Here is a 22,309-nt window from a genome sequence, read left to right on the forward strand (position 1 = left end):
TTTTGGCCCATTTGCTTGTAGGATTGTTTTCCATCCTTTGACTTTGAGCCTATTTTTATCTTTTGTAGCTAAATGTGTTTCCTGGAGACAGCAAAAGGGTGGGTTTTGTTTCTTAATCCAGGCTGCAACTCTGTGTCTTTTTATTGAAGAGTTTAGTCCATTTACATTTAGAGTTAATATTGATATGTTAACATCTGTATTTGCCATTATGTTTGTCTTTCCTTTGATTTTATTTATTTATTCTTTTAATAACTTTTTTTTTTGTCTTCTTTCGTTGTTATTCGTCCCTCTGAGGTTCTGGCTTTAGGATTCCTTGTAGTATTTTTTGGAGTGGGGGTTTAGTCGTAATGAAATTCCGGAGTTTCTCTTTGTCTGGGAAGGTCCATATTCTTTCTTCATGGAGGAAAGAGAGCTTTGCGGGACAGAGTATTCTTGGTTGGCATCTGTTTTCTTGGAGTCTGTTGACTATGTCCGTCCACTCTCTCCTTGCCCGTAGTGTTTCTTCGGAGAAGTCTGATGTCAGCCTGATTGGTTTTCCTTTGAATGTTATCTGTTTCTTCCCTCTTGTCAGCTTCATTATTTTTTCCTTGTCCTGGATTCTTGGGAGCTTTACTATTATGTGTCTTGCTGTGTTTTTCCTTTCGTCGTGGAAGTTTGGTGTTCTTCTTGCTTCTTGTATATCAATTTTCAGCTCCTTCTTCGCATTTGGGAAGTTCTCTTCAATTATATCCATGAATATTTTCTCTGTTCCTACATCTCTCTCCTCTCCTTCTGGTATTCCTATAACTCTTATATTTCCTTTCCTCATGGAGTCAGATAGTTCCCGAAGTCTTTCTTCATTCTTTTTCCTTCGTACTTCTCTTTCCTTTTCTGTTTTGGTTCTTTTTATTTCTGTGTCTTCAAGAGTACTTATTCGCTCTTCCATTTCACCTATTCTGCTTTCATTGCTTTTCCCAGAGTTCTTTAGTTCCTCCATTAATTCTTTGATCTCCTGCATTTCTTTTACTTCCCTCTTTAGGGACTCAATTTCCTTTTTCTGATCTATCACTTTTTTAATCATGGCAATTTTAAATTCTCTTTCTGGAAGGCTCAGTATTTCTTCCATGTTGCTGTCGTTGCTATCTGGGGAGTGGTTTTCTTTTTGTGGTGTGCTTCTTTCCTGAGGAGTTGTTAGGTTGCGTGTGGTTCTTCTGCTCCCTACTGTCTGTTTTCTAATTTGTCGTATGCGTTGGGACACTGTGTTGCTCGGACTGACTGGCATCTTGGGTGAACTTCTCCGCTCCCCTCTGGCTCTTCCAGGAGCCATCTCTGTCATGCTGGTTTTAGGCAGTTTTTACTGAAGAAATGTCCCTGTTCTAAAATGGTGAAGCGGGATGCAGTCCCTGCACCTCCGGTTTCAGGCACACTCTTCTGCGCACCCAGTCTGTCCCGGACGTGGGTGCCTGCTCCATCTGTGGGCTCAGACTGCTGGTCGGAAGGGGCCTGGCGTGGGCTAACTTCCCGGCTGGCCACTGGTTCCTCCAGAAGCCTTCTGCCCTTTTCAAGCAGTCTAAGAAATTTCCTGTTCTATGGGGTGTTAGTGACTTTTTTTTCCTGGTCGCTAGGTGGCGCCAGAGATCTCTCCTATTGTCCTTGGGGGACTGTTTTTCGCCTCCCCCCACCCGGTGGGACAGGGAACAGAGCGGGAATGGTAGGGTACACCTCAACAGCTTTGGGGTGCTGTGTCTGCCTTGTGCCCCACCGTCGTGGAGAACCCACGCCCCGAATTTTCGTGCCCCGGGTCTCAGTTCAAAGCCCTCAGTTCCAGGACGCGGGCTGTAGCCCAGTTCAGTGGCGCTGGAATGGCGCCTTTTGCACCGCTCCCGTGCCTGGGCGCCTGGTTCCTGCTTACTCAAGGAGGGACCTTCACCTCAGTGAGGACCTCCGCGTCTCCCCGCAAGCCTAGGTCACAGGCGCGGGTACCTGGGCAGCCGCGATCCAGGTCTGCATTTGCTTTTCAAGAGCTCCAAGCGCGCCTCTTTTCCGCGCAAGCTTACCGGCAGCCCGGGCTGTGTGCGCGTCTCCCGGGGTCTTCGTTCTTCTCTAATGGCGCCCGGAGCCGTTCGCTCACTGCCGCGGCAAATCCTGCAGGGTTCGCCTCAGCTCCCGTTCACGGGGTGTGGTGGCTGCAATAGTTCCTTTCCACTCACAGTCCCGCTTGCTGCCTCGTTTGTTCTTGTTGGCCGTTTGGTTTGTTGTTTTCCTCCTCTCTGCCGGTCGGAGAGTGCCACCTCTGTGGGCGGGGGAGGGGAGCAGGGTTCTGCGCTTCCCTCCCTTCTAGTCCTCTTTTATGGCCACTTTCTTCTTCGGGTAGTTTGCTGGAGTCACCCGTTTATCTTCCGTGTCCCAGTTCTCACTGGGACCTGCCGCTTTTCCTCCCTATTAACTTTTTTTAATGGGAGATCTTACTCACAGCGTCTCCTCGCCGCCATGTTGCTCCGCCCCAATTCCAGAAATATTTTAATTTTTGAAACACATTTTTTAAAGATTTTTATTTATTTTACAATTTTTTTATTTTCTTCAATCGTTTTTCATTTTTGTACAATATTTGAATTCCCCACCAGGTGCAGTCTCCATAAATCTCCCACCACCACATCACCCATAAACTATCCCCATAGATCTTTGCACACTTCTCTTCCCTGTTTTGATCCCTCCCCCAACCGCTGTATACCTCAGATCTATAGTTTGCCTGTAAGTTTTGTCTTTTTCATGACCCTTTGTTTGGTGGAACCACATTTTTTGAATTTATTTATTTACATATATTTTACAACATTGTTCATTTTTGTACAATGTTTGCTTTCTCCTTTCAGGTATAGTCCCTGTAAAATTTCCACCACCAATTCACCTGTGCATCATCACCATATTCCCTTGTGCACTTGCCACCCCTGTTTTGATCCTTCTCCCTCCTCCTCCCCTGCAAAATATCTCTGATTTATAATGGCTATTAATTTTGATTTTTTATTTATTATTTTTTCACTGATCCCTTAGTTGTTTCCTCTATAATCCTCCTATAAGTGAAACCATATGATATTTTTATTTCCTTCTGGCTTATTTCACTGAACATAATCCCTTCTAGCTCTATCCATGTTGCTGTGAATGGCATGAGTTTATCTTTTTGATTGCTGAATAGTATTCCTTTGTGTATATATAACACATCTTGATCCAGTCTTCTATTTTTGGACATTTGGGTTGTTTCTAGGTTTTACCTATTGTAAATAGTGCTGCAATAAACATGGGGGTGCAGGTTTCCTTTTAAATTAATGATTTTGTGTTCTCTGGGTAGATCCCTAGGAGTGGAAATGCTGGATTATATGGAAGTTTCATTTTTAGCAGTTTGAGGAACCTCCAAACACCTTTCCATAGTGGTTGGACCAGTTTGCATTCCCACCAGCAGTGTAGGAGAGTTCCTTTTTCTCCACATCCTAGCCAACATTTGTTGTTGCTAGTTTTTTTTAATATGTGCCATTCCCACTCGTGTAAGGTGGTATCTCATTGTGGTTTTGATTTGCATTTCCCTGATTATAAGTGATGCTGAACATTTGGAAACATATTTTTAAACACACATACCTATATATTTATGTGGCTGAACCTGAACTAAGTATCCACTCAAAACATTTGTAAGAGACAAATTAAACCACAACATGAATCCAGTTATAGATATGTACCATATTATCTACAAATACTAGCCAAATACCAGGTACTGTTAACTATATCATATAAAATTTATCCCAGCAGATTTTAAATTCATCTGGCATTTGTGAAGTACATACATGTATGATTTTCCCTACAAGAGTTCAAGTTCTCTGAGGGTAAGGACCATGTTTTATTTTACTTTGTACTTCCAGAAATGGTAGTCATTAAAAGTTTGTTGATGAACTGTGGCTGACTATACACCAAGCACTTAAAAAGAAACAGATATACCTGCTGTTTACTAAATCATATACAGAGAATGCCTAGAAAGCTTACACCATCTCATTTCCAAAGGTAGAAGGTACACGCAGGGTATGTCAAGGTTGAGGAAAGAAAAAAGAGTGATGATAAAGAAAAGTCCAACCATATATCCAAAATCCATAAGCTAGGGAACCAGGTTATAGTCTTGATATATAAACTCACACAAATATTGCTTCTTAATTGTCAGAAATCATACTAACTTTGAAAGTTTAAAAGATGAAAGCATTCTTATTTCTCCTACAGATACAAACATGAATCAAAAAGTCAAGGATTTAGATGAAAGTAATAAAAATTATGAGCATATGAAATAGTATTTCTAATTAACAGCAAAAAAAAAAAATCCCTCTACATTCAAATCAGGCTAGAAAAGTTCAATACAAAGAACAAGCCATCATTACCAAGAGAGAGAGATCAGAACCCTAAGTAAAATTTTATCCATCTACTGATTTCTCGTTTTTTTCCCAATAAAAACTAGAAGTGCCTCAGGATTCTAATTACACAATATTAAGCACATCTTCAAGAAGAATGTCACAGGTGAAGGAAATCATAAACGACTTTTATCTTTAAGTAAACTTTATATAAACTATGATAAATTCATGAAAGGGAGTCTTTATAGAACCAAAGCATCCAGTGGGAGAGGTGGTAGGGAGGGATGAGAATAAAAAGAAAAGGGAGCACAGTCGACTAGAGGTGATTTGGTGGTGGGTATACTATGGTGACAATACCTGAGGGGAGGGAAGGAATCCTTATGCTTTAAAAAAAACCAATATTAATGTAAGACAATGTTACCTCAGTAAAATAAATAAATAAATAAATAAATAAACAAACAAACTGATATTTAGAGAAAAAGAAAAAGAAAGGGAGTCCTGCCTGTCAGAAAATCTAGGCAGAGTTAAATATGCTTAACTGAATATGGAATCTCTAAAAAATGTATCTTACCTTTATCTCTGAGACCTTCTGGACAGTTAATGGGCAAACCTGGGGGTGTGAAACAACTGGAAGTCCAAGGACATGTACAGGCAAAACAGTGGACTGACTTTGTACCAAAGGCAAAATTTCAGGATGAGTCAACTTTGGATGCTTCTGCAACTGTTAAATAAGAAAAAGAAAAGATTTAAGATAAACTCTCCCATTTACAGGAACTATGTTGATTATATATTTTAAAATATAACAGTTCATCTTACCCCTGAAATCTGTTGGTAATGTCCTACTAGTTGCTGGGATGGATAAATTTGCCCTGGAACATTTATTTCAGTCTGTGGGATGTTAGAAACCATTTGAGAGCCCATCATCTGGTCTGAGGAACAGACTATACTTGGCTGATTTGAAGTATCTGAGTATATAACTGATCCAGGTGCTACCTCGAACAAATTGTCACCTACAGCAAAGAAAATAAGCAACAGGTAGAAGGGAAAATTAAAAGCTCAAGACTAAAATGACATAAGAAATGGTGTTTCCTTAAATTTTCTTTTTCCTCTGACAACCTGAGACACCTTTAAGTAAAATATGTACACTGCAGAATTAATTTAAAAAATAATCAGGTAAACTCTCCATGCTCTCACTGTGGCAGAACTAAAATTTTCTTAGTAAAGCAAACACAGAAACAAAGAATAGCATAAGAATCAACTCCATTTGCTAACCAGTTCCTGTATATTCCTAAGTAATCTATATGTCATTAGGATTTCATTAAAATTATAAATCAGAGACATACTGCAGGGGAGGAGGAGGGAGAGGCATCAGAGGGAGGGAAGAGGAGCACAAGGGACGGAGGTGATGGTGCACAGGTGCAGTGGTGAAGGAAACTCTATGGGGACTACACCTGAGTGGGTCGGGGGAAGCAAATAATGTTTAAAAATGAGCAATGATGTAAAAAAATAAAAAAATAATTAATAAAAATAATTTTTAAAAATCATATTCAATAAAGTATAATATTCTCATTTGGATTCTCCTAGAACCTAGTTAGAAAATAATATCATCTTTATAATAATTTGTTACTACTATGAAAATACTGTATACTTCAGGAGGAGAGAATGCATTATAGTAGAAAATTATAAAATACAAAGTTATAGTAGAAAAATTATAAAACTACAAAGATCTATAAAATTCCTTCTTAAAGAATAAACCGTACCTTCAGCTACAAATTTTCTTTTTTAAGGTTATATTTATATTAGATCCTTAAAAAATGGTCTTTAAAAGTCATTTTACTTTTTCTTGACTATAACTAAATGCTGGATTAGAATCCTTAGTCAACTAGTACTTTGGATAAGTCAGTTAACTGTTGCTTAATTTTAAAATAAAGAAATTAGCTGGCTTGTTTTTTCTTTCAGGAATTTTGTAAAAGGACCGATGGAAAGATAGATAACATACGCTTCAAAAAACACAAAAAAGTACTATTCAAACACAAGGGAACACAATTATATAATTTTTGCTTTTATAAATTATAACTGTGTTACCTGTAACAGAGGAGTGCTGCTGTGGTGTTATTCTTTGTAGATGCTGTTGTTGAACATGTTGATCAACTTCAGTTTCTTCACATTCAGCCCCAGTCTGCTGAGGAGTTGCAGAGGGCAAGGTTGTACTCTGGTGCTGGGGGAGTACATTCCCTACAGGCTTGTACTGGGAATCTCTTCGTTCTTCCAAACAGCCAGCTGGCTTCTTCTCCCTTGTTTTTTTAATCAGGGTGATTCGATCTCTAATGGACTTAGCAACAGCTTTAGAATCACTTTCATGGAAGAATCCAGATTTGACCTATAAAGAAAACATAAAAAGCAAACTACATCTGTAACATCTAAGATTTTAATTTTTTAATAGTAGAGTTATTCTTGTGCCCCCAAATCCCAAATGCTATTAAATAACATGTTATTTGTCACTATATTCTTTGTCTTTCTTAGTCAGACATATATAAATGCCAGAGTCCTTAATCAGCATAAGGAAAACAATACTGCTACTAAGCATTGTTGAAACAATTCTGTCTTTAAGCAAAAACCAACTTGATATTTCAGTACATGCAGTCTTACCACAGGCAATTTATGAGTGTCATTAAATTTTATGAAATATTAAAAAGGTCTCCTCATTCAGCAATATTAAGTGCCTACAATGTGTCCGATGTTAGACTCCAGAGACATATACAGTTGACTAAGTTGGTGATGCGAGATGGATAATTTAAAATGAAGATATGAGCTGAGGCTAAAACCAAACAGGAAGAGCACATGCATGCATCTCTTGAGGAAGTAGAAAAAGTGTCACAGAGGACAGTAAATCCTGATGAAGGATTAAAACAAACAAAAAAGGAATATGTAGACTATTGATGGAGGTATAGATGAAGTTTGAAAATCAATACTTTAAGCAGAAGGAAGTATGCTAACAGCAAACAAAGCACTACTAGGCATGAGCATAGAGAGGGAGAGAGGGGAGGGGAAGAGAGAAGTGGGGAGGAGAGGCAATGCTTATTGTTTGAGAGGAACAGAGTTGAATAGTAGAAAAAAATGACTTGAGGAGGTGCCACAGCATATCATTCTCAGTCCCACAATTTTTTAAAAAAGATTTATTTATTTATGCATACAAGAGTTGGGATACAGGCCAGAGATGCAGGGGGTGAGAGGATTCACCAGAGACAGATTGGGGAACAGAACAGGCAGATCCACGTAAATACACTGCTGAGGGGAGCAGCGGGAGAGACAGGAGAGATCTGCTAGCCATGTGGGCTGCTCCCTGGCCAGCTGGGGACCGAACTTGTGCTGCAGTGGCTGTGGATTGCTGCATAGTGCAGTGCTTAACCCCCTGTGCCACCAGGGAGGCCCCTCAGTCCTACATGTCTTTGGGGTCTGCAGACTCTGAGAAATTTCTTTTTTTTTTTTTTAAGATTTATTTATTTATTTATTTATTTATACAAGCACTGGGTACAGTCAGAAGTGCGGGAGGGTGACAAAATTCACCAGAGCCAGAGTGGAAAGCAGAACAGGCAGACAGAGGAAGTACACTGCTGAGGGGAGCAGCGGGCGCAGCTGGAGAGGTGTGCGTGCCTTGTGGGACCCTCGCCAGCGGCCGGGGATCGAACCGGCACTGCAGAGGCTGCGGGCAGCTTCGCAGCCCAGCGCTCAACCGCTGCGCTACCAGGGGAGGCCCTCTGAGAAATTTCAGGGTAGTTGAAAGATGATTAAAATGCTAATGATAAAGGACTGATCACAAAAATCTGCAAAGAGCTGATGAGACTCAACAACAACAAAGAAAATAACCCAGTCAAAAAATGGGCAGAAGAGCTAAAAAGAAACTTCTCTGAAGAGGAAATGCAAATGGCCAACAGACATATGAAAAAATGTTCAACATCACTTGTAATCAGGGAAATGCAAATCAAAACTACCATGAGATACCATCTCACACCAGTGAGAATGGCACATATTAAAAAAACTAGCAACAACAAATGTTGGCGAAGGTGTGGAGAAAAAGGAACTCTCCTGCACTGCTGGTGGGAGTGCAAACTGGTCCAACCACTATGGAGAGCTGCGCCTGCTGCTCCCCTCAGCAGTGTATTTCAGTCCATCTGCCTGTTCTGTTCCCTGCTCTGGCTCTGGTGAATTCTGTCACCCTCCCGCGCTTCTGACTGTACCCAGTACTTGTATAAATAAATAAATCTTAAAAAAAAAAAAGAATTTAAAAAAAAAAGGAAAATGGACCCAAGCCAAGACACAACAATGTGAAGTTTTAGAATACTGAGAAGATATTACAAGCTTCCACAGAGGAAAAAAAATGGATTGCAAGCAAAAGATAGAAAACAAAACACTGGACTTCTCAAAATCAATACTGAAAGTTAGAAGAGCATGAAGTAATGGACTCTAATTTTTTTTAAATGCCTTATTTAGCCAAATAATCAATGAAGTATGAAGATAGAATAATGACATTTTCATACATGCAAGTATCAAATAATTTGCATTCCATGTATCCTTTCTTGAGAAGCTAGCAGGGGAAGTATGCTGCTAAAACAAGAGGATAAGCTGAGAAAGACATGGGATTTAGGAACACAAAATCCAATACAGTGGAGAGGTAGAGAAATCTAGGACGATAGTAAAGGCAAATTGCCAGGATGATGTCTGTGCAACAGCTGTCCATGGCAATCATTCCATATTCCAATAGTTTAACTAGAAAAACATGTTAAAGGCTTTCACCTACAACATCTCTACTGTCATTGTCCCATTTTTTTTTAACCTGAGGACAGAATGCCCAGGTGAGCCTTGCTCAGAGAATCTGTACTTGGCTAATCTTGACCACATGCTGCCAAGCCAATGCACACCTTCCCTCCAAGCACTGCAGCAGCATGGATCAGATGTGGACTTACCTTCCACCCCACAGAAATTACCAGCTGTCATCTACTTTTCAGGGGGTGGTCATAGGGAGATTAGAAGCAGAGAAGTCAGAGAAGTCAAACCATATTGTTACCATACAAATCATTTCTGGTCCACACAACAATACAACTCTGGTGCCCTGACTGTGGTGAGTTGTGTATTTACTTGTCTAGACTCATCCACTAACTCCCCCAGAAGCAGCTCTTGTAAACTCTAGGGAATATGAAGCCACAGTATGGCAGAGAAACTGTTCTGCTCATCCTCTCCTGGACATCTTTTCTAATAGCAACTGTAGTGACCAGTTTGGTGTGTGCTTGCCACTCAGTTCTTCAAAATGAAACAATATATTACTTAAGTACACTGTAATAAAAAACAAAGGAATGAGTAATAAAAACGTCAGGGTAGATATTAGTTATGGTTATGAGAAGAGAATATAACTTGGAGGGGAACCCAGGTGGCTTCTCAGAAATCGATAGTTCTCTATTTCTTAAAAAAGGTAGTGTTTTATTATCCCTTATACCATGTATAGAAATTCAATACACTTTATTATAAAGTTCATAATAAAATTACAATATAAAGAGAGAAAAGGAGAAAAGGAGAGGAATAAAAGCTATGAGGAGAAAGGAACCAATCCCAATATTATAGGAGGGGAGGAGTGGGACAATGGTAAAATGTACTTACCATTTCATATGCTACTTCCTCAGGTGTATCTGTTTCTAAATTGAAACTGAATTCAATAGCTTCATTGTCTTTGTGCTTCCCTTTCAATTTTTTAGGGTCTTCAACCCAAAGTCTTAAAGCCAGGGATGAATTTGAGCAATCACCTTCCTCTGCTAATTCCACCCTTAGTCCTGTATCCTCAGCAAAAAATGCGTGGTTTAGTAGGTCCCTGATAGACAACCTAACAAACAAAATATGTATTTTATTATCAATTCGTCCAGTCATAAATAAGATATAGAACCCTTAACAGTTAAAAAATAGTTGTTTCAAAGTAACAATCTTATTTTAATTTCTTTATTAAGCCATTAATCTGTCTTGTTATAAAAATCAAATCTTACGTCCAACTTATTTCTAAGGATGCAAAGAAATTCCAACTTACATGCACATGTAGTAAACTTAAAGATTCTTACCAGTAATATATCTAGATACTGAAGTTTAATATACCTAGAAGTATGCCTAGAGAGAATTAGAGAAGTACTGCAGCATACATTAGGTAGACTGAGTAGTTTCCCTAAACCACTGGCTTATAAATTGCTAAAACTCAAAACAATAGATTCTCGGCAAAGACCAATAAAAACATTTCTGGATATATAAACACTAAGGTAAATTAGAAATTCAAACTCTTAAAAATGTTATAAAAAGAAGTCATTGATACCATTATGGATAATCTAGTCAGTAGATTTTACTCTTCAGAGAATGCCATGGCTGAAGTTATTTAGTTCAGCAAAGTACTATGATTTTCTCAGAGTATGTTAAGTCTAGTTTTAGGTCAAAGAACACAATGGATACAACTCTAGCCTAATATTAGGCATTAATCATGTCTGAAGAGAAAAATTGACAGGGTTCAAAAAATTCTTTTACAAGCTGGGACAGTTAATTTCCCTTTCTTTCATCAACTTTTATAGATTTATTTTTATTTATGTATACAAGAGCTGGGGTACAGGCCAGAGGTGTGGAGGGTGAGAGGATTCACCAGAGACAGAGTGGAGAACAGAACAGGCAAATAGACCGAAGTACACTGCTGAGGGGAGCAGTGGGAGAGTCAGGAGAGGTCTGCTGAGCCACGTAGGGTGCTCCCTGGCCGGGGATCGAACTCATGCTGCAGTGGCTGTGGACAACTTCATAGGTTGCATCTTAACCCCTTGCACCACCAGGGAGGCCCTTCTTTCATCAACTTTTAAATGAGATATATTAATATCTAACCCATTCATAATATAGTAGGTCAGGGAAAGCTAAAACTGATGTATTCCATTAATGTCTATGTGCAAAGCCCCTATCTCCAGTAATTTCTAAAAGATATAAAGCAGATTAGAGCATGGTATCCTGTAAGTTGAGGATTTTCAAATCTCTACATTTGTAGTATTCAAGTGGCAAATACTTAACTAAAATGAATAAACTTACTAATCAGTTTTAAGGCTAAGATAAGATGTGTTTAAGAAGGTACAACCAAGTTAAACCCTCTGCCTCCCAATGAAAATTTTGCCTATGTAATTTAATAAGGAATAACAATAGCAATAGAAGATACAATTCATTAAATACTAATATGTTAGGTTTATATGCATTCATCACCTTTTTATTATCAAAATAATACCTGTTTTAAGGAACATTTGGCTAAGTAACTTGCTAAAGATCATACTTGGCTAAGCATGTGTCCAGATTTGAATCTTAATCTGACTTTGAAACCTGTGCTCTTTCCAACATAATATGCCATGAATCCTTTTGAATAATCCAGTGCTTTGGTAATAGATGATAAGTAAAATACTGTATAGTCAGCAATTAAAATGGCTACTTCAACACAGTATTTTTGCCTCATTTTTAAAAAGGTATGCCTAAATTCCTACAAGCAAAAAGAAAAATTCACAACAATTTAAAATAGCCAAAGGACCTGAATAGACATTTACTCAAAAAAAGGTATATAAATGACCAATATGCACATGAAAAGGTACTCAGTACCATTAGTCATTTGGAAAATACAACTCAAACCACAATGAGATAAACACTCATTAGAATGGCTTTAATGAAAAAAAAAAAGGAAAATAACAAGTGTTGCTGAGGAGACCAAGAAATTGGAAGCTTCAGATGCTGCTTACAGGAATGCAAAATGGTGTACTCACTATGGGAAAACCTTACTGCTTCTTAAAAAATTAAATAAAACTATGTGATCCAGTAATTCCACTCCTAGGTATATACCAAAAATAATTGAAATCAGGGATTATTTCAGCAAATACATGTATACCAGTGTTCATGCAACTATTTACAATAGCCAAAAGGTAGAAATAATCCATACCCAATAAATGAATGGATAAACAAAACGTGGTAAAGGGGCGGAGCAACATGGCGGCGAGGAGACGCTGCGAGAAAGATCTCCCATTAAAAAAAAGTTAATAGGGAGGAAAAGCGGCAAGTCCCAGTGAGAACTGGGACACGGAAGATAAACGGGTGACTCCAGCAAACTGCCCGAAGAAGAAAGTGGCCATAAAAGGGGACCAGAAGGGAGGAAAGCGCAGAACCCTGCTCCCCTCCCCCGCCCACAAAGTCGGCATTCTCCAACCAGCAGAGAGGAGGGAAAAAAAAAAAAAAAACGAACTAAAATGACCACCAAGAACAAACTACGCAGCAAGCGGGACTGTGAGTGGAAAGAAACTATTTCAGCCAAGACACCCCGTGAACGGGAGCTGTGGAGAATCCTGCAGGATCCGCCGAGGAGGTGAGCTCCAGGCGCCATTAAAGAGAGACCCCGACCCCAGGAGGAGGCCAGGACCAGCACACAGCCCTGGGCGGCCCGGTAAGCTTGCGCAGAAAAGCAGCGGGCTGGAAAAGCAGACTTGGATCGGAATCGGGATCGTGCGGAAAAGCAGTGCGATTGAAAAGCAAACGTGGATCCCGATCTCAGCTGCCCAGGTCCCCGCGCCTGCGACCTAGGCTTGCGGGGAGACGCGTGGGCGCCCTCACTGAGTGAGCAGGAACCAGGCGCCCAGGCACGGGAGCGGGATTCAAAAGGCGCCATTCCGGCGCCACTGAACTGAGCTACAGCCCGCGTCCTGGAACTGAGGGCTTTGGAACTGAGACCCGGGGCACGAAATTAGGGGCGTGGGTTCCCCACGACGGTGGGGCACAAGGCAGACACAGCACCCCAAAGCCGTTGAGGTGTACCCTACCATTCCCGCTCTGTTCCCTGTCCCACGGGGTGGAAAATCAGCTCCCCAAGGGCTCTAGGAGAGATCTCTGGTGCCACCTAGCAACTTGAACCCAGCAGAGGCTCCTGGAGGAGCCACTGACCAGCTGAGGAGTTAGCCCACGCCAGGCCCCTTCTGACCAGTAGTCTGAGCCCACAGGGGGAGCGAGCACCCACAGCCGGGGCAGACCAGGTGCGCAGAAGAGTGTGCCTGAGACCGGACATGCAGGGAGTGTGTCCCACAACACCATTTTAGAAAAGGGATATTTCTTCAGTAAAGACTACCTGCAGAAGGCTTCCTCAGGAGCCAGAGGTGAGCGGGGGAAGTTCGCCCACGCCAGACCTCCTCTGGCCTGCAGTCCAAGCCCAGAGGGGGAGCAGGAACCCACCGCCGGGGCAGACCAGGCGCACAGGGGAGTGTGTCCCCACATCGGCATTTTAGAACAGGGACCTTTCTCCAGTAAAGACTGCTTGAAACTGACATACGGCCCCTGTAGCAACCAGAGGGGATCAGAGAAGCTCACCCAAGATGCCGGCCAGTCCCAACAACACAGTGTCCCAACGCACACAGCAAATTAGAAAACAGACAGTAGGGAGTAGAAGAACCACACGCAACCTAGCAACTCCCCAGGGAAAAAGCACACCACAAAAAGAAAACCAGCCCCCAGATTGCAACGACAGTAACTTGGAAGAACTTCTGAGCCTTCCAGAAAGAGAATTTAAAATTGCCGTGATTAAAAAACTGACATAAGTCATAAAGGAAAACAATGATATGAGAAATATACTCAACGATCAGAAGAATGAAATTGAGTCCCTAGAGAGGGAAAACAATGGTCAGAAGAATGAAATTGAGTCCCTAAAGAGGGAAGTAAAAGAAATGCAGGAGATCAAAGAATTAATGGAAGAACTAAAGAATTCTGGGAAAAGCAATGAAAGCAGAATAGATGAAATGGAAGAACGAATAAGTAATCTTGAAGACACAGAAATAAAAAGAACCAAAACAGAAAAGGAAAGAGAAGTACGAAGGAAAAAGAACGAAGAAAGACTTCGGGAACTATCTGACTCCATGAGGAAAGGAAATATAAGAGTTATAGGAATACCAGAAGGGGAGGAGAGAGATGTAGGAACAGAGAAAATATTCAAAGAGATAATTGAAGAGAACTTCCCAAATGTGAAGAAGGAGCTGAAACTTGATATACAAGAAGCAAGAAGAACACCAAACATCCACGACGAAAGGAAAATACAGCAAGACACATAATAGTAAAGCTCCCAAGAATCCAGGACAAGGAAAAAATAATGAAGCTGGCAAGAGGGAAGAAACAGATAACATTCAAAGGAAAGCCAATCAGGCTGACATCAGTCTTCTCCGAAGAAACACTACGGGCAAGGAGAGAGTGGAGGGACATAGTCAACAGACTCCAAGAAAACAGATGCCAACCAAGAATACTCTATCCCGCACAGCTCTCCTTCCACTATGAAGAAAGAATAAGGACCTTCCCAGACAAACAGAAACTCTGGAATTTCATTACAACTAAACCCCCACTCCAAAAAATACTACAAGGAGTCCTAAAGCCAGAACCTCAGAGGGACGAATAACAATGAAAGAAGGCCAAAAAAAAAAGTTATTAAAAGAATAAATAAATAAAATCAAAGGAAAGACCATCACAATGGCAAATACAGATGCTAACGTATCAATATTAACTCTAAATGTAAATGGACTAAACTCTTCAATAAAAAGACACAGAGTTGCAGCCTGGATTAAGAAACAAAACCCAACCTTTTGCTGTCTCCAGGAAACACATTTAGCTACAAAAGATAAAAATAGGCTTAAAGTTAAAGGATGGAAAACAATCCTACAAGCAAACGGGCCAAAAAAGAAAGCAGGAACACCTATACTTATATCAGATAAAACAGACTTCAAACTCAAAAAAATAAAAAGAGACCCCAGTGGTCACTACATTATGATCAAGGGGACAATACTTCAAGAAGAAATAACACTCATTAACATATACTCACCAAACGAAGGAGCACCAAAATATATCAGACAACTGTTGTCCTCTCTGAAAACAGACATCAGAGAAAACACATACGTAGTGGGAGACTTCAACACACCACTATCAACAATGGATAGATCAACAAGACAAAAAATAAGTAAAGAAACTAAAGCTCTAAATAAGGACCTAGAGCATTTGGGCTTAACAGACATCTATAGAACACTAAACCCAAAAAAAACGGAGTACACATTTTTCTCAAGTGCACACAGATCATTCTCCAGGATTGATCACATACTGGGCACAAGACAAACATCAACAGATACACCAAGATTGAAATCATATCAACCATCTTTTCTGACCATGAAGGCATCAAACTAGAAATAAACCATAAAAAGAAGGCAAGGAACTTTCCTACCTCATGGAGATTAAAAACCAAACTTCTGGAAGACCACTGGACTAATGAGGAGATCAAAGAAGAAATTAAAAAATTCTTTGAATTGAACGACAAGGAGGACACCAATATCCTAAATATATGGGATGCAGCAAAAGCAGTAATAAGAGGAAAATATATAGCAATAGAAGCTCACATCATGAAACAAGAAAGAACTCAAAGAAACAACCTAATCTCGAAGCTCAAAGATCTAGAAAAAGAACAACATAAAAACCCCAAAACCAGTAGAAGAAATGAAATAATAAAAACCAAAGCAGAAATAAATGAAATTGAAACTAAAAAAACAATCCAAAAGATCAATGAAACCAAGAGCTGGTTCTTTGAAAAAAATCAATAAAATAGACAAACCCCTAGCCAGGCTCACAAAGGAAAAAAGGGAGAAAGCACAAATAAACAGGATCATCAATGAAAGAGGAGAAATCACAACGGACACAGCAGAAATCAAAAGAATAATCAGTAACTACTATGAACAGTTATATGGAAACAAGTTTAACAATCTAGAGGAGATGGACAAATTCCTACAACTCTACAATCACAGAAAGCTAGATAATGAAGAAATAGAACAACTAAACAGACCAATTACAATTAGCGAAATTGAAATGGTAATCAAAAATCTCCCCCCAAAAAAAGCCCAGGACCTGATGGATTTACAAATGAATTCTACCAAACATTCAGAGACGAATTAGTGCCTATCCTTCACAAACTCTTCCAAAAAATTGAGAAGGAAGGGACAATACCAAACACGTTCTATGAAGCCAACATTATACTAATACCAAAACCGAACAAGGACAACACAAAAAAGGAAAACTACAGGCCAATCTCCCTAATGAACACTGATGCAAAAATCCTCAATAAAATTTTAGCTATCAGAATCCAACAATGTATCCATAAGATAATTCACCATGACCAAGTAGGAATCATTCCAGGGACACAGGGATGGTTTAACATCCGAAAATCAATCAACGTTATCCAACACATCAACAAAAAGAAATATAAAAACCATATGATAACATCAATAGATGCTGAGAAGGCTTTCGACAAAGTGCAACACCCATTCATGATAAAAGCCCTTGAAATTCTTGGGATACAAGGAACGTACCTCAACATCATAAAGGCCATCTATGACAAGCCAACAGCCAGTATCATTCTCAATGGTGAAAAGCTGAAAGCAATTCCATTAAGATCTGGACCAAGACAAGGATGTCCACTCTCACCACTGCTTTTCAATATAATACTGGAAGTCCTAGCCAGAGCAATAAGACAAGAGAAAGACATCCACGGAATCCAAATAGGAAAAGAAGAAGTCAAGCTATCACTATTAGCAGATGATATAATAATATACATAGAGAACCCCAAAAACTCCACAGAAAAACTAATTCAACTCATCAATCAGTTCAGTAAAGTGGCAGGATACAAAAATCAACATGCAAAAGTCAGGAGCCTTCCTATACACAAACAGTAAATCTGAAGAAGAAGAAATAAAAAAAAACATCCCTTTTTTTATTGAAACAAAAAAAAAATCAAATATTTGGGAATAAATCTAACAAAAGAGGTAAAGGACCTATACAAAGAAAACTATAAAACACTGTTAAAAGAAATAGAAGAAGACACAAAGAAATGGAAAGACATCCCCTGCTCATGGATTGGAAGAATAAACATTATTAAAATGGCCATCCTTCCAAAAGCAATATATACAGATTCAATGCTATTCCAATCAAAATTTCAATGTCATTCTTCAAAGAAATAGAACAATTATTGATGAAATTCATATGGAATCACAAAAAAACCCGAATAGCCAAAGCTCTCCTGAAAAAAAAAGAAGGGAATGGAGGCATCACACTCCCAGACTTCAAACTATACTACAAAGCCATAATCATCAAAACTGCATGGTATTGGAACAAGAACAGACATACAGACCAATGGAATCGAATAGAAAATCCAGAAATAAACCCACAGATTTATGGTCAACTATTCTTTGACAAAGGAGCAAAGACTATGCATTGGAGCAAAGAAAGTTTGTTCAATAAATGGTGCTGGGAAAACTGTGTCGCTACATGCAAAAGAATGAAGCTTGACCACTACCTCACACCATACACAAAAATCAACTCAAAATGGATTAAAGAACTAGACATAAGACCTGAAACCATAAAATATATAGAAGGAAATATAGGCGAAACACTACGTGATTTGCACATCAAAGACATCTTTACAGACACATCACCCAAAGCAGTGATAGTGAAGGCAAAGATAAACAGCTGGGACTACATCAAATTAAAGAGCTTCTGCACAGCAAAAGAGACAATAACAAAAACAAAGAGAAACCCCACCAACTGGGAGAACATTTTTGCACCCAACACTAATGATAAAGGACTGATCACAAAAATCTGCAAAGAGCTGATGAGACTCAACAACAACAAAGAAAATTATCCAGTCAAAAAATTGGCAGAAGAGCTAAAAAGAAACTTCTCTGAAGAGGAAATGCAAATGGCCAACAGGCATATGAAAAAATGTTCAACATCACTTGTCATCAGGGAAATGCAAATCAAAACTACCATGAGATACCATCTTACACCAGTGAGAATGGCACATATTAAAAAAACTAGCAACAACAAATGCTGGCGAGGGTGTGGAGAAAAAGGAACTCTTCTACACTGTTGGTGGGAGTGCAAACTGTTCCAACCACTATGGAGAGCTGTGTGGAGATTTCTGGACCTACTAAACATAGAGCTTCCATATGATCCAGCAATTCCACTCCTAGATATTTACCCAAAGGACACAGAAACATCCATTCCAAAGTACACCTGCACCCCTATGTTTATAGCAGCACTGTTTACAATAGCTAAGCTTTGGAAATAGCCCAAATGCCCAAAAATAGATGACTGGATCAAGAAGATGTGGTACATATATACCATGGAATATTACTCAGCATTCAAAAAAGATAAACACATGCAATTTGCAGCAACATGGATGGCGCTGGAAGGGATCATGCTCAGCGAAATAAGCCAGAAAGAAAAAGAAAAATACCGGATGGTCTCACTCGTAGCAGGAATCTAGAAAACTTAAATAAGGGACCAGGAAAATGAATAACTATAAGAAAGTGAAAATCAAAATCAACAAAAAACTATGAACCAGAGACACTTTTAGGGGGGCGGGCCGGGAGGGGAGGGATTGGGGTCAAAATGGGGGGGGGCTGCAATTGTATGGGGAATATAAAAATAAAATTTATTATTTAAAAAAAAAAACGTGGTGTGTGTATACAATGGATATTATTCAGCCTTAAGGAGGAAGGGAATTCTGATATATGCTATAACAGGGATTAATCTCGAAAACACTATGTTAAGTGAAATAAGCTACACACGAAAGGACAAATATTATATGATTCCAATTATATGAAGTACAAGAGTAAGCAAAGTCAGAGAGACAGAAAATTAAGTAGAAGTTACCAGAGGTTGAGGGGAAGAGGTAATAAGGAGTTGTTGCTTAATGAGTACAGTTTGTTTGGGTTGATGAATAACTTTCGGAAATAGTGATAGGTGTACAAAAATGTGAATGTACTTAATGCTATTTAAAACAATTAAAAGGGTTAATTTTAAGTTAGATATATTTTACCATACTTAAATATATACATACCCATATATACCCTGTTGGTATAAGCACTAAGAATTTTCTGTAATAAGGTTATAATAAAACAAGCTTTACCTTAGTGGCTTCATATATTTTCAGATATGCAAACTAAATTTGGATAGAAAACTAATAAAAACAGGGAACAGTCAATGATATATTGGTGGAAATAATTTCTATAAAGGACAAACCATCTTTATTAATCAAAATCAATAAGGAGGTTAAAAATCAAAAGACTAACCTACCAAGATAAATCAGACTATCCAAAGTTCTGACTTAACAAAAAAAAATAAGCTAAAACTAAAGGACAGTATCCTTAAGAAAAATATGAATTGTAACACAAATAAATCTAGAATATAATTTCTTGAACAAAAAATAGCCCTATTTGCTTTACCATTATCGTGACACAATAACATATGATCAAATAAAAAACATCTGGTGAATTGATGGTTAAAATTTTTTTTAAAACTGTCATAAAAACAATTAAGTATTTATCAGGACACTGCAGTAATTCTTTACTATCAATTGTTACAAGCATGTTAACCTAGTGGAGGTTCACTGTCATTTAAAGTGATGGGTGAAGGTGATGAAAACTTGTCACAAAAACACACACACACAACCCAAATGTTGGTTCAAGGAAAATTCAACACATGATAAAAATCTAAAATGGCAAAAAGAATACATGCACTCACTTCACTCTAGACAGTACAGCTTGTCTTCCACTCAAAAGTCATACTCATCATAAGTCGAAGGTCAGAAAATGCCCCAGTATAAGCTAAGAGGAAAATGTGTCCATCAGTTTTGTCATTTCACTACATTTGTACCCACCTTGCAGATTTATTTTGACGAATACATCCTTCAATGATTTCTTTCACTTCGGGATCAGTGACTTTATTGAAACTGGCTGGTTTTATTCCCTGGGAGAAGAAAAATGGCTTCTGGTTACAAATTAAGCATTTGAAAGCCCAAATCAATATGACACTTATTAAAATAAATTTTATGACTAAACCATATTCAAGTTTTAAATGAAATAAACATATGCACATAGTGTAAATTTTTTAAAGATTTATTTATTTATTTATACAAGCACTGGGACAGTCAGAAGGGTGGGAGGGTGAGAGAATTCACTAGAGCCAGAGCGGGGAACAGAAGAGGCAGACTGATGAAATACACTGCTGAGGGGAACAGTGGGCTCGGCAGGAGAGGTCTGCGCTACATGTGGGACCCTCGCCGGCAGCCGGGGATCGAACCAGTGCTGCAGAGGCTGCGGGCAGCTTCGTAGCCCAGCGCTTAACCGCTGTGCCACTAGGGGAGGCCCACATAGTGTAAACTTAACAATTTTTTTGATAAGGAATCTGTCATAACTCTACCAAAAAAAGTGAAAAATTATAAATAATAGAACTATCTAATGAGAGGCAAAGTTACATAAATTTTGTAATATATGCTAACATGCAGAAACAGAAAATGTTCTCAAAGTAGCTAATAACAGAGAATTCTCATACTTAAACATAAAACAGGGTAAAATATGGTCCAAAAATGTGCATACAGTATAATCCCAATTAGCAAAACATAAAAACAAGCACTTTTTTGAAATCAGAAAAAAAATCAATATTAAAAAACACTTTAAAAATTCCAAGTAGGGACTTCTCGGTGGTGCAGCAGCTGAGCACTGGGTTGCAAAGCTGCCTGTAGCCTCTGCAGCGCCAGTTCTATCCCAGCTGCTGGGTGAGGTCCCACATGGTGCGCAGACCTCTCTTGCCGCGCCCATTGCTCCACTCAGCAGTGTACTTCGTCAGTCTGCCTGTTCTGTTCCCTGCTCTGGCTCTGGTGAGTTCGCTCACCCTCCCGTGCTTCTGACTATACCCAGTGCTTGTATAAATAGATAGATAGATAGATAGATAGATAGATAGATAGATAGATAGATAGATAGATAGATAGATAAAATCTTAAAAAAATAAATAAAATAAAAATAAAAATTCCAAGTAAGGGCTTCTCTGAAATTCTAAACCAATACTTTTCCAAAGTCTAAATGCATATAATAATGTTAACTGTCTGAATTTGCTTATTTTATATTCTATTACCCTTAATTTATTAAATTCAGATTAAAAATCCAACAAAGATCACTGCAGTCACTTAAGAAAATTCCAAATTAAGCTAGAAGCAGACAGGTATAATGGAATAATTTTCATGGGGTAAGTTCAATCTAAGATACAGTTTTGGGTCTGTCACATCTTGCAGGTGACAATCAGAAAACCCAACATCAAATACAGCTGACCCTTGAACAACATGGAGACAAGGAGTGGTTAAGGGCACTGACTCCTTCCCCCTGTGCAGTCAAAAATCTGCATAAAATTAATTTAATTACTAATAGCCTGCAGATGACTGGAAAGCTTACTGATAAGCCAATTAACAAATATTCTGTATATGTATTATACTCTGTGTTCTGATAATAAGCTAGAGAAAAAAATGTTATTAATAAAATCATAAGGAATATACATTTACAGTACTGTACTATATTTTTGGGTACTATAAGTTTATATTGTCTGTTTACAGATGAACCGTCTGTCAGTATGTTTCTTTACATTTCTCTTGACTGCAAATGGCCTCATATTCAGCTTGTGCTTGCATTAGTTTTGAAAAAATTTAACATTTTATAATGGATTTGCATATTTTATAGTAGTGATAATTATGTACATGTTTTATATATTCTGGTATACCTAACCTTTTCTAATTTTTTGGGGTATTTCTAGGTTACTCAGTTCATCTGTAAATTCTTTCAAATTGTCTCATATCTCCAAAATATTTTCAAATATATTTAATGGAAGGAATTCATGGATAAGTGGACCTGCACAGTTCAAACATGTGTTATTCAAACCCATGCTGATGAAGGGCAACTGTACTAGATAAATCCGGTGAGATCAGAAGTTAAGTTGGACACCAATTCAAGAAGCTTTAATATAGATGAAAATCTACTGTGATAAGGGCAATTATTGCTTTCCTTTGCTCCTAATAAAAATAA

The 22,309-nt window shown here is 38.7% G+C and overlaps 1 protein-coding gene across 1 annotated transcript in view; it reads right to left on the reverse strand.

The window, feature by feature from the left end:
* WNK3 (WNK lysine deficient protein kinase 3) overlaps positions 1 to 22,309 on the reverse strand; it is a gene marked incomplete at both ends in the record, with an annotated part of 180,415 nt that overhangs the window by 123,796 nt on the left and 34,310 nt on the right. The window contains 5 exons of the mRNA XM_084258456.1: positions 4,930 to 5,079; positions 5,175 to 5,368; positions 6,444 to 6,738; positions 10,011 to 10,230; positions 20,119 to 20,207. Of these exons, the coding sequence (XP_084114582.1) occupies positions 4,930 to 5,079; positions 5,175 to 5,368; positions 6,444 to 6,738; positions 10,011 to 10,230; positions 20,119 to 20,207 (948 nt within the window). The remainder of the gene's footprint in view (positions 1 to 4,929; positions 5,080 to 5,174; positions 5,369 to 6,443; positions 6,739 to 10,010; positions 10,231 to 20,118; positions 20,208 to 22,309) is intronic.

Source organism: Talpa europaea (genome assembly GCF_964194135.1).
Source record: "Talpa europaea genome assembly, chromosome: X".
NCBI lineage: Eukaryota > Metazoa > Chordata > Mammalia > Eulipotyphla > Talpidae > Talpa > Talpa europaea.